Genomic DNA, 12460 nt, shown 5'->3' with positions numbered 1-12460 from the left:
TTGTGTTTTCTTTTGCAACATGGATAATGTGGAAATATTTTGCACCACTACACATATATATTCTATATCAAATTGCTTGCTTTCTCACAGAGAGGGAGTGGGGAAGGAGAGAATTTGGAACTCAAAATATTTTTTTAAAAGCTGTTAGAAAAAAAAAAATCTTCACCTCCTGGCCCTTTCCAGACTTCAAACACGACTGCCTTCATAGTACTCTACAATCCAGCTACCCCGGCCTACTGACCTACTTGTACTTCCTCCCACACTACACTACCATCTCCAATCTATGTTTGTGCTTTTGAACTGACTGTTCCCCCCTGCCTAGAATGTACTTCCTCCTTACCTCCACATCTTGTTTCCTTGGCTTCCTGAAAGACTCAGTTTAAGTCCTACCTTCTACAAGAGACCTTTCCTTTTCCCCCAAGTTGCTAATGACTTTCTCTTTCAGATTACTCTGCATGTATCTTATATGGACCTAGTTATTATTTGCATGTTGTTTCTCACATTATAATATGACATCTTGGAGATCAGGGGTTGTGTTTTTTGCCTTTCTTTGTTTCCCTAGCACTTAGCATAACAGCTGGTGCATAGTAAACACTTAAATAAATGGTTGTTGACTGACTGACAGATGTGGCTAAAAAAATAAAAATAAATTTTAAAAAATTGTTAGCACTTAGATATCAAGAATCATTTCAATCCTATGCAACAAACATTTATTATCAATTAGTATGAAATTGAGTAATAATAGTAGCCCACAAATATACAGTCCTTTATGATTTATAATGCAGCCTTCCCCACAACAAGCAAGTAAGACTGATAAGACAAGTATTCTATTTCCATTTCACAGATGGGAAAACTGAGACTCAGAGAACTTAGGTGATTTGTCCAAGATCATGTATACCAAATATTCAAACCTGGGTCTTTTTATGAGTTTTCCTTTTTCTCTTTCCTTGATTTTTTTTTTAATAGCATGCTTTAGTCTGTATTCAAACAATATTAGTTTTTTCTCTGGAGGTGGATAGTATGTTTCCTTATTAGTACTTTGGGATTGTCTTGTATCATCATATTGTTGAGAACAGCTAAGTCATTCAGTTGACGATTGTACAGTATTGCCATTACCGTGTACAACGTTCTCCTGATGTTGCTCATGTCACTTTGCATCAGTTCATATAAGTCTTTCCAGGTTTTTCTGAAATTTGCCTGCTCATCATTTCTTATAGCACAATAATATTTCATCACAATCACACAACACATCTTGTTTAGCCATTCCCCAATTGATGGCCATCCCTTAGATTTCCAAGTCTTAGTCACAATGTAGTGGACATCCGAGAAATAACAGGACAGCAAAGCCAATTATAATTTAGGAGTGTTTATTAACCAGCTGGTGACTGCCTCCCCAAAGGAAATACAGCATCGAGTCTCCTGAAAGATGCATTTTTATAGAACTAGGTGTTGCTAATCAACAAAATGTGGTTCCAAGGCAGGGGTACCATTTCTAGTAAAGTCTTGGGTACCTAACAAGAACAGACTTGTATATGGGCTAACAAGAACATACTTGTATCTGGGGTATGTTCCTAGCAACACAGGTGAAACATTCCCTCACTATTATGGCCTATTAGGTAGTTTCCAGGGACCCTGGTAGGGGCCCCTTCTGGCAGGTTTTAGGGGGCTTTGGTGTATAATTTCTGATGGGCACTTCAACAACAAAAAGAGCTGTTATGTATATTTTTATACAAATAGATCCTTTTCCCTTTTTGGATGTCTTTGGGACATAGACCTAGGAATGATATTGCTGGAGCAAAGGATATACATCATTTTATAGCCCTTTGGACAGCTCCAAATTGCTCTCCAGAATGGTTGGATCAGTCCACAACTCCACCAACAGTATGTTAGTGTCCCAGTTTTCCTACATCCCCTCCAATATTTATCATTTTCCTTTTTTTGTCATATTAGCCACTCTAATTGGTTTTTCTACTGGTTCTTCCTCTTCCTTTTGTTCCCCCTCAAAGGACTGGGGAACAAGGTGACTTTGACATTGGACACAAAAGAAGAAAGGGGTGAGGGAAAGAAGACAACACACAGATCAGTACTTACTATGATACAATGATACTTGAAGCGACTACAGCAGTACAACTGGGTCTGGCTGCCCTGGCGGGGCCTCTGTCTTCCCCTCTGGATACAGGTGTCCTGTCTTAAAAGCAGAAGAAGGCCATCAGTACTCCAAGGGTGGTGGGGGGTAGAGATGGTAGCAATTCCTTCCAGTTGGGTAGCCCCCAGTCCTGGTCAGTGAATCACTCTCACATACCTGGGAGTTCTCTACTCCTGGTGACTGGGGAAGAAGGAGGTTAAATGAAGGACTTGGGTCAGTATTGGGGCCAGGGGAGCATACTAACCGGAGGCAGCGTTTCTCAGCCAGGCTCAGGGGCATGTCCCGAAGCATGTGGTTCCTCTGGGCTATCGTCAGGCCCTGCAGTTCCTTCACCAACAAGCTCCGCTTCTCTATTAAGGAGTAAGCACTGAGAATGGATGGAAGCTCAGGGAGCTTGAGCAGTCAATCACATCTCCTACCCTTTTCCAGATGGAGGAGCATATGGACCCTTATTTCGTAAGCTTATCTCATTGACCTGGAGCAAAAATGAGGTAACTTTTGGGCTGAACCTAACCTACACTTAATACAGCCTAAGAATCCTCTTTCTAAAGAGAAACTGGAAATGTCAAGACAGAGTTTGTAGGTTAAAATGCAATAGGAGAACAGTTTTTTAAGCTGTTTAATAGTAAACCATGGACTTCCCAGGTCCTTCAACAAGATATGTTGAGAAGCCCAGAAAAGGGTATGAAGTGAAAGCGATTACATTCAAACTTCAAAGAGGGATAGGCCCTCCAATAGGACTTAGTAAAGTACTGATTTAGTGGAAACAGTTCAAATCAATGGACTATCATAATAAACTAAATTTTTTTCCCTGACTCAAGTTTCTCTCCATTCTCAACTATCCTCTGTAGCCACCAAAGTGTTATCTGTAAACTATAGGTCTGACAATGTCACCTCCATCTCCCCTCCACAACTCAGTAAGTTACAGTGGTTTATTGTATCCTCCAGGACCAATTATAAAGTCCTTTGCATTGAAAGCTCTTTGCATCTTAGCTCCTTCCTATCTTTCTGGTCTTTTTCTATTCCACTGTTTTCCATTCTTTCTATAATCCAACTTTGTTGCTGTTCAGTTGTTTCAGTCATGTCTGACTCTTTGTGACCCCTTCTAGAGTTTTCTTGACAAAGTTACTAGGGTGGTTTGACATTTCCTTCTCCAGCTCATTTGACAGATGAGGAAACTGAGGCAAATAGGGTTATATGACTTGCCCAAGGTTGCACAGCTAATAAGTGTCAGGGGCTGGATCTGAGCTCAGGAAGATGAGTCTTTCTGACTTTAGGCCTAACACTCTATCTACTGATAATCCAACTGCACTGGGCTAATTACTGTTCCTCACCCAAAACATCTGGAATCTGTGGCTTTGCCCTGGCTGAACCCAACCTTCTTCCCACATCCACTTACCTGGCTCCTTCAACATTAAGCTCAAGTCCTACTTCCTTTAGGAGGTCTTTCAAAATTGCCTCAGCGATTCCCTCTAAGATTCCCTTCCAACCACTCTCTATGTAGCCTGTATGTAAGCAGCTAGGTGGCACAGTGTATAGAGCATGGGACCTGGAATCAGGGAGACCTGAGTTCAAATCTAGCCTCAGATGCTTACTACCGTGTTTCCCCGATAATAAGACACTGTCTTATTTTTTTTTTTGGACAGAAAAACATCAGAGGGCTTATTTTCAGGGGAGGGCTTATTTCAATGAACATTGACAGCAATTTTAATAAACAGGTAAATGTGAACAAAAAAATGTACCTTTATTCAATAAGCAAATCACTGGGGAAGAACAGGATGACGCGCTCACTGCTGCAGCTCTGATTGGATGCAGCTCGGAGCGCGGCGTGCGTTTCACCCGGAGCGGGGGGAAGACGGTGCATACAGAGGGTACCGTAATGTAGCGTGTAGCACAGGGGATCACCTTCACTACAGTAGCAATCTCAATAGGGCTTATTTTTGGGGGAGGGCTTATTTTAGAGGAATCTTACACAGTAAGGGGAGGGCTTATTTTTGGGAGAGGTCTTATTATCGGGGAAACACGGTAGCTGTGTAATCCTCGGTAAGTCACTTAACCTTGGTTTGCCTCAGTTTCCCCATCTGTAAAATGAGGACAACAGCAACACCTACTTCCTAGGATTGTTGTGAAGATCAAAGGAGATAATAATTGTGAAGGGCTTAGTACAGTGCCCAGTACAAATTGTAAATTCTATATAAATGTTAGCTTTTATTATTATATATCAATTTTTATGGGACAGCTAGGTAGCACAGTGGATAGAGGGCTATGCTAGAGTCAGGAAGACTCATCTTTCTGAGTTGAAATCCAGTCTTAGGCACTTACTAGCTGTGTGGACAAGTCACTTAAACCTGTTTGCCTCAACTTCCTCACATGTAAAATGAGAAGGAGAAAGAAATGGGAAACCACACTAGTATCTGCCAAGAAAACCCCTTGAGAGGACTGAAGTGACTGAAAAACAACGAACAACAATCAATGTATATTATGTGGTCTCCAAATTGGAATGAAAATTTCTTAAGGGCAGGGATTTTTTTTTTTTGCTTTTTGGAGGGGGGGAAGTTAGGGAAATTGAACTTGTCCAAGGTCGAACGTCTAGTTTTTTGTATTAAGTGTCTGAGGACTGATTTGAACTCAGATACTCCTGACTCCAGGACCAGTGTTCTATTCACTGCGCCACCTAGCTGCCCCTGGGCAGGGATTTTTTAGCTTTTACTTGGTATCTCAGTTTAGTCTAGCGCTTGGTACTTAGTACTTGACTGATTGTTTTAAAAAAGAAAAAAATCTTTTGCCCTCAAGGAACTTACATAGATCCTTGAAGGCAGAGATTTTCATTTTCTTAAGAGTCCCAGAGCCTAGAATATGGAAGGCACTTAATACTGATTGATTAATTCCACTGTGGATAACAATAAGTGAAGGGAAAGAGACCTGAGAAAAGTAGACCCCTGCTCTCTTCTAAAACAAATCAACTTAGAGGATTGTTAAATAAAAGGACAGAATCCAGAAAGGAGGAGCTGGGGGAATGTCTGCCAGAAGGGCCTAAGGGTAGGTGAAGGAGAAATAGGATTTCTAGGGGGCAGAGCCCATGAAGATGTGATGAGATTGTCTTAGCTGGTGGCTACTGCAGTAACAAAAAGGTAAGCATCCCTCCTACCAAACTCACCTTCTTCTTCCCTGGCGGTCAAGTCCAACTCCAAGTCGTATTGCCGAATACTGGGTCGGGCAGAACGTGACATGTCCCTCAGCAAGGGTCGGCTATTTTTCCGCCTCAGTCTGACTGTTTGGTTGTAGTACTGAGAGATTATGGCCCCCCTGCTTCGGCCTGTAGGGGTGAGGGGATGGGGAGTGAAACTGTGAAGGGAGCAGGCACTTGAACTTGGGAAAATTCAGGGATGAGCTAGGTTAACCATGCATCTTCTGTTTCTTCTTCTTTCCCCCCAATTCCCTATATCACCTCTCACTCTCTGTAGAGCTGATGCTCTGAGAGTCACTCTGAGGTTAAGAAGATGAGGGTGGGATGTTCACAATGCCATGGTTGTCTCTCCATCCTTTAAAGGTTTGGCTGGGGCCTCTTCCCAGGGTCCCAAGAATAGAGAGCAACAGGAGGCCCAAGTCCCTGACTGCAACCCAACAGGAAAATCTCTTTCCCAAGAGAATTCAAGGCACCATCAGCATCCAAAGAAACTTCTATTTTTACTCTTGTTACTGAGTCTTTTTTAGAAACCAAGATAGAACTTTATCAAGGTACCAGGCAGGGCAGGGATAGAAATACACAAGCTCTGAACACACACAAACCCCACCTCCCATAGCACTGGGTGAAAGGAACACATCTCAGAGCTAAATGAAGTATCTGGAAGGGGACAGGGATGGGACAGGCGAAAAGGTTTGGGGAAGAGATTTCCCTTACTCACCAATGGTTCGACTAGGCATATTGGCCAGGATCTTAAGTGTAGCCGAGCAGTACTCCTGAGGGGCCCTCTGGGGCTGGGAACCTCCACCTACAAAAGAATCCCAGAATTTGAGAAATAGAAGGGCCTTCAAACAACCTTTTAGTCTGGAGAAAACTGCTAAACACCCCTAGGAATCAAATGGCTGTTCTCTTTATTCTAAGTAACCTAAAAGCCTGGTGGTAGGTAATGAGGGCAAGGGTAGAGTCAGGGAAAATCTGGATTCAGAAGCAGCCCCTGACACTGACTGGGTGACTTCGGGCAAATCACTTCATGTTTCTGGCACTCAGTTTTCTCATCTACAAAATGAAAAGGTGAGATCGGATGGGTAAGGGTAAGGAACAGGTATTTATATAGTACCTGCTACATGCTAGGCACCATGCTAAGTACTTACAAATATCACCTCATTTGATTTGTACAACAACCTTGTGAAATTGGTGCTGTTATTAATCCTATTTTACAGTTGAAAAAACTAAGACAACCAGAGGTTGAGTGATTTGTCCAGGGTCATACATTCAATTAGTGTCTGAGGCTCAGGGCTTCCTGATTCCGGGCCCAGTGCTCAAGCCACTTTACCCCTAGCTGCCTAAACCCACAGCTGGAACCTATCTCAGACACATCTGTCAGTGAAAGGAACTCGCCCCTCCTCTTTGGATAAACGATTTACCTTTGTCCCTGGGAGGCCACTCTTGGAGTTCCAGAACTTCAGCCTCAGCCTGCTGACTCTGTTCCTGGATGAGCTGGCGGAAGGAGTCATGTACAATGTTCTCATCATATGGGCTGAGGTCTGGGCTGTTGGGGAATAGAAAGGCTAGGGTTCCCTTTGCCTGCTCCTCAAGAAAAGAACAGAGCCAGTATCTCAGAAGCCCTCTAAGACAGGCCTTATCAAGATTTATCAAAACACTTCCCTGTGGGAAGATTCCCCTCTCTCACAGGTGAGTATACAAACACAGAGTAATTCAAAGATCTGCTCACAAATTCACTTAGCAGGTAGGACTGGAACCCAGGTCTCCTGACTTCAAGATCAGTACCACATCCACAATGCCACATTGGCAGTGTGAGAGTTCTGTCCCTCACCCAGCTGACAGCTTACCTAGGGCTTTCCCTGCCTTCAGGAACGGAAAGGATGAAAGAAGGGGCCCGAGACATTTCAGGTGCTTCTCAGTGCTGCTCAGGCTCCTATCACAACTGTCTCCCACCTAGAGAAATGGAAAGTTTGGTCATAGGACATTTAGATCTAAGCTGCCCTGCTCTCTGGGGATACTATGTAGTACCGGGGCAAGGCACTCCCCCTTCCCAGGCCCCAGCCTGTGCCAACCGACACTCTATGCAACACTGCCCCTCCTTTCCCCCCCCACCCCCCCGAACATGCCAGGGCTGTGCCGGCTGAGCACATGATGACTGAGTTTTCCCCAAAGTCCAGCACAGAACTAACTTAGGAATAATGCTATTCTGATCATGTTGCTTGCCTTCTCTGTGAGTAGAGGAAGGGTGAGAGAGGGAGGGAAAGAATTTCAAACTGAAAAAAAAAAATTTAAATGCTAAAATTAAATAAATTTTTGTAAGAAAAAGGAAAAAAGAATAATGCTATTCTTTTTTCTACTGACTGAGGGAAGGAGGACTGACTTTCTACTGACTGAGGGAGAGGGAAGGAAGGGGGTAGGGAGAAAGGCTCAGTCTTCTCTAGGCAGGGTCCCCATCTGTTTCCTGGATGTTGTTGGCCTCAGGAAGTCAAGGGTGGGGTGTTTAGTAACCTCAAGTTACCTCCTTATCTACAGTTCCTGGTCTTGTTTCAAACAAACCAGAGGTCTGGGAGAAGGGTTTTATGGAGGTAAGAAAGGCCTAGGATTGCAAAGAAATTGCCCCAGACAGCCGGCTAAAAGCAAGCACATACACTCACAGCTGCACACAACATCACTGATGCTCCCGTAACCCAATACCCACTTCCTCCTTCACAGCAAACCTGTCTAGGGCCTAATAACGTCCCTACTTCAAACCCATGGGAACAAGCACTGGGGACATGGTGACCAGGGTATGGAAGCCCCTATGCAAAGGGGGGTACAAAGATAATTGAATCCCCATTGGCTTCCCAGCCCCCTCCCCAGTTTTTCCTGGTATTTCTCTGGGAAGTTGAGCCTAGGGGATAGGAAGCCTCAGTGACCAGAGTTAAGGTCCTTTTCCAGATTAATCAGCTTCACCTCACTCCTCCAGCAAACATCAATGTGTTCTCACTCAGGTCAGTCCAGAAAGAGAGGATCTCTACTGGATCAGAGGTTAGCCCCACCCTGCCCCACCCCGAGAGAGCAGCAGGGATGGGGACTTAGCCAGGAACAATCTGCCTTTGTCTGGTCTTGTTCCTCTCCCGAAGTGGGCAGAACTCAAATGAGAATGGCTTTGTTTTTATGTCCCTGACCAAGGGGAGGAGGAGAGAGCAAGACAAAAAGGCCTTCACCCCACAGCTCGGGTTCCTGCCCGGAGGACTTTTATCTCAGAGCCTCTTCCTGGGTGCAGGAGCAAAGTTGAGTCATGAAATGAGTTGAAACATACTCCTCTGAATCCTTGCTGCCCTTTTATGAAGCCTGATCTCCCGGAGGGCGGGCAGGGGGAAGTTATGGGTAAGCTAATAAATGAGACAGGAATTCGGCTTGTTGGAGAATGCGGACCCAGACAAGACAACATTTGATCAAGAGCCATAGGAGTCCTTTAGCCCTACTAAAGGCTGGAACGGGGGAGGATTCTTTCCTCAAGTCCCGGCCATTCTAGCCCCACCCAACAACAAGCTCAGACTGGGAGTCTGTGGTGGATTGACCCAGCTCTTCCACTTCTAAGAAACCCACGAAGCCCTATGCCCTCACTCAGGTCCCCATCTTTTTCTTTTCCAGAATGGGGAATGGGCAGGGGAGACAGACGCACTACACTTAACCAAGCCACCAGAGAAAGTCAGGCCCCTGGAACTGAGCTGGAAAACCGGACAAGCAGCTAGACACCTCAGTCCCAGCTGTTCTCTCATGACCCTCCCACTGCACTCAGCCTCCCCAGCTAATCTTAAGGGGGCTAGTCAAGACCTACTTAGCGAATCTATCATTTCTGGGGCCTTAGTCAAATTGAGTAGGAGAGCGGCTGGGAGAAAGGAAGGGATGTTTACAGGAATTCCCTCGGGTCTCTAAGCCAGCCTCTAGCCATTTCTGCACACCCCCTCCCCACCAGAAATGCCCACGATGAAAGGTCAAGCAAGCACCCCAACAACTGGACAACACTCCCCACCCCCACCCGTTAACATACAAACCTACCCCCTCCTTCAGCTGCTCACAGCTGCCTCTAAACTGCCTCTGCAGCCCAAGTTGCTGTTTCTTCTTCCATCCCCTCCTCCAGATCTCTCCCCCTCCACAGAAATACAGTAGCTTATTTTGAACTGAAATCATCTATTATAATAATCTCTTCACTTTACAGATGCGGAAACAGACTCAGAGTAGTAACAAGATGACCCAACAAGTTAGTTAGCCAAGTCAAGGATTCTGACCTCAGGTCCAGTAGTCTTTCCCCTGCCCCTCTAAGCTTCCTTCCACAAGATCTCTCCTTTCTTCTCTCCCCAGCCCCTGGCCAGACTCAAATTCCACTAGGTCTTTCCTTCTGTTTCTCTTCTGTCCCCTCCCCAGCTTTGGAGCTAGGGTCAAGGAGCAGCAGGCATTTGAGGGAGTGTCCTCTACCAACACCTCTCAGAGGTCAGAGAGCCCCTACAGGGCTCCCACATGTGCCTGGGTTATGGAGAAAGTGCACACAGAAATATCGCATAAAGGAGAGAAAACCCCACAGTCCCTACCCCGAAGTCCTTCGGAATTTCACAGAGCTCCAGTGGGAGGGAATGCTGGATTGGGTGGGAGTAGTGGTCTAGGAAGACTCCCGGAGCCCCAGGCAAATAGAATTACCATTTGGAGGCTGGGCTAGTGAAAACTAAGTCTGTCTGATAGGCAGCTCAGCTTCAAGACTGAAACAAAAAGGGGCCCCAGACTAGCAGCTTCAGCTGAGAGACTCAAGTTTAACTAAGCTTAACTCTGGAGTCAGCTGCTCTCCCTTCCAGTTCCCAGCTCTTCGGTTCTCTTCTAAGACTAGGATCTTAACTCTTGGAAATCACTCACCTGCATATGAAAGAGAAAAGAGGAAAAACTTCTCTCTGTCTAAATTCATCTGGGATCTGCCTAGCTGGGAACTGCCTCACCTGTTCACACATAGCCCTCCTCCCAGAGGTTGCTGGGAATTGTAGTCTTCAGTCACCTAGTTCATAGGAGCCTAGAATTTAATCCACCCAATACATGAAAAGGAGACCTTTTTAATAAATGGCCATCCAGTCTTCACCAAAAGATCTTCAGTTATGGGGGACTCATTAGAAGGACATGGTGTAGTAGAAAAATACTGAAACTAGAATCAGAAATCCTGGGTTAAAATCCAAACCCTGTCACTTAACATCTATGTGATTTATGGTAAAGTATTTCCAATCCAAAAGCATTTAACTTGCATAATCAAGATCCTAAGGAATAGGAATACAAAGTATTATAAAAATATAAATATAAAAAATATAAAGTCCCTGCTCTCAAGGAACATAGGACCATGCAATGAACCTAAAAGGCAGGACACAAATGGCAAATAGCTTGAAATGCAAAGCTTTGAATGTTTTCCCAGGTCCTTACACACATGTCAAGAAACATTTAATGTACCAGGTTAATCACTGGTGAGATGAAGAAGGTGGTGGAGAACCCAGTCTCTGCTCTCAGGGAGCTCACAGTTTAGTTGGGTAACAACATGCAAATAGCTATGTACAAACAAGATATGCACAGAACAGATGAGATAATCAAGAGGGCAGGCATTGTTAGCATTAAGGGGGATTGGGAAAGACGACAGAGGAGATTTTATATTTGAATCTGGGGTAATTGGGAGTCACAGGAGTTTGGGGGTTTTTGTTGGAGGGGTAGGTGTGACATGATTATGTAGAGCATAAAGGTGGGAGACAGAAGATCCCCGAGAGTCAATTTGGAAGTGGGTTTTATTACCACGGGACTGCTGGGGTCACATACCCAGATCAGACAGTGAAGTTGGCATGGACAACGTGCCAGTTTTTAAAGAGATTACAAGTCAGGTTATGTAAACTGAAACTACAATCAGTGATTGGTCAGTGTATATTTGAATTTTCCCCGGCCCCAAGAAGTTTTTCCCTAGGCTGAGGGACAGGGAATGGGTGGAGATGGGGAATATCTGGCAGGTGGGTGGGGTGGGCAGGAGACAGCGAAGAATGGAGCAGGGATTTTACCCTAGGCTGAAATTGCTGCTCACATATCAATTAGGGGAGGGAAGGGTGGAGTTGTGCTCAACAATCACCCATGCTTTAAGAAGATCCGGAGCACTACTGGTACCTCTTTGATCTCTCTGCCTTTGCTCTGGCTGTCTCCATGATTGGAATGCACTCCCTCCTCAGCTCTTATTCTTAAAATCTCTAATAATAATAGTCATACTTATATGACACTTGCTATGTGCAAGCACTATCTATGCCAACCACTTTACAAATGATATCCCATTTGATCCTCACAACAACCTTTGGAGGTAGGTGTTATTATTATCCTCATTTTACAGATGAGGAAACTGAGGTTGAATTTGCCCAGGGTCACAGAACCAGGAAGTATCTGAGGCTGAATTTGAACTCAGGTCTCCTTGACTCCAAGCCCAGCATGCTGTAACCATTGAGCCACCTATCTGCCCCTAGAAGTAGAACTTCCTTTGAAAGTCCTACCCAGATAATAACTCTTACATGAGGCCTTTCCTGACCCCCTTAGCTGCTAATATCTCCTTCCCAAACATTACCTTGTGTGTTTTTTGTATGTGTTTTGCATATATGGGTATATATATATAATCTCTCCTCCCCGCAGTAGACTATAAACTCCTTGATCTCAGGGACTATTTTATTCTTGTCTTTGTATTTCTAGTGCTTTGGTGCATAGTAGATGTTTATAAATGTTAATTGATTCTCATGGAAGATCATAGAGAGTGACTCAAGGTTTTTGAACAAGGTTGGATTTGAGGATGATTGTTTTGGCAGCAAGTGTAGACAACGGGTTAATATAGTTGAAGGCTCTATTATATATTCTATTGAATGCTATATTAGGACCTGGTCTATAGTAGTGACAGTTTGAGTTAAAGAATATAGAAGATACAAATCTGGGTGACTGGAAGGAGGTTGGTTGGTTGCCTTAACCTATCTCCTTTCTGAATCTTGCTTCTCTCATCGGTAAAAGGAAAGGATTAGACCAGTCTCCCATTACATGTTGTCTTCCCACACACACCTTGCCCTTTAAAATACAAACTTGTCACTGGTCCAGTTACACAA

The 12460-nt window shown here is 44.4% G+C and overlaps 1 protein-coding gene across 5 annotated transcripts in view; it reads right to left on the bottom strand.

Moving 5' to 3' along the window:
* TMC6 (transmembrane channel like 6) overlaps window positions 1-12460 on the bottom strand; it is a 66397-nt gene that overhangs the window by 42309 nt on the left and 11628 nt on the right. For 2 of the 5 annotated variants that reach the window (XM_069076728.1, XM_069076732.1), the window contains exons 1-7: window positions 10224-10337; window positions 7181-7286; window positions 6755-6879; window positions 6052-6138; window positions 5304-5462; window positions 2391-2496; window positions 2092-2188 (exon numbers count right to left, since the gene is read on the bottom strand). In XM_069076728.1, coding sequence (XP_068932829.1) covers window positions 2092-2188; window positions 2391-2496; window positions 5304-5462; window positions 6052-6138; window positions 6755-6879; window positions 7181-7236 — 630 coding nt within the window. In that variant the 5' untranslated portion in view covers window positions 7237-7286; window positions 10224-10337. Of the gene's footprint in view, window positions 1-2091; window positions 2189-2390; window positions 2497-5303; window positions 5463-6051; window positions 6139-6754; window positions 6880-7180; window positions 7287-9907; window positions 10101-10223; window positions 10338-12460 lie in introns of those variants that run through there. The other 3 variants (XM_069076729.1, XM_069076731.1, XM_069076730.1) reach the window with 2 other exon arrangements.

Source organism: Petaurus breviceps, unplaced genomic scaffold (assembly GCF_028583685.1).
Source record: "Petaurus breviceps papuanus isolate PSGF00001 unplaced genomic scaffold, PetGlider_PUasm1.0 90925, whole genome shotgun sequence".
In the NCBI taxonomy this organism is placed as follows: domain Eukaryota; kingdom Metazoa; phylum Chordata; class Mammalia; order Diprotodontia; family Petauridae; genus Petaurus; species Petaurus breviceps.
Note: the sequence above shows the minus strand (reverse complement) of the source record. Positions and strands in the feature narration are given on the sequence as shown.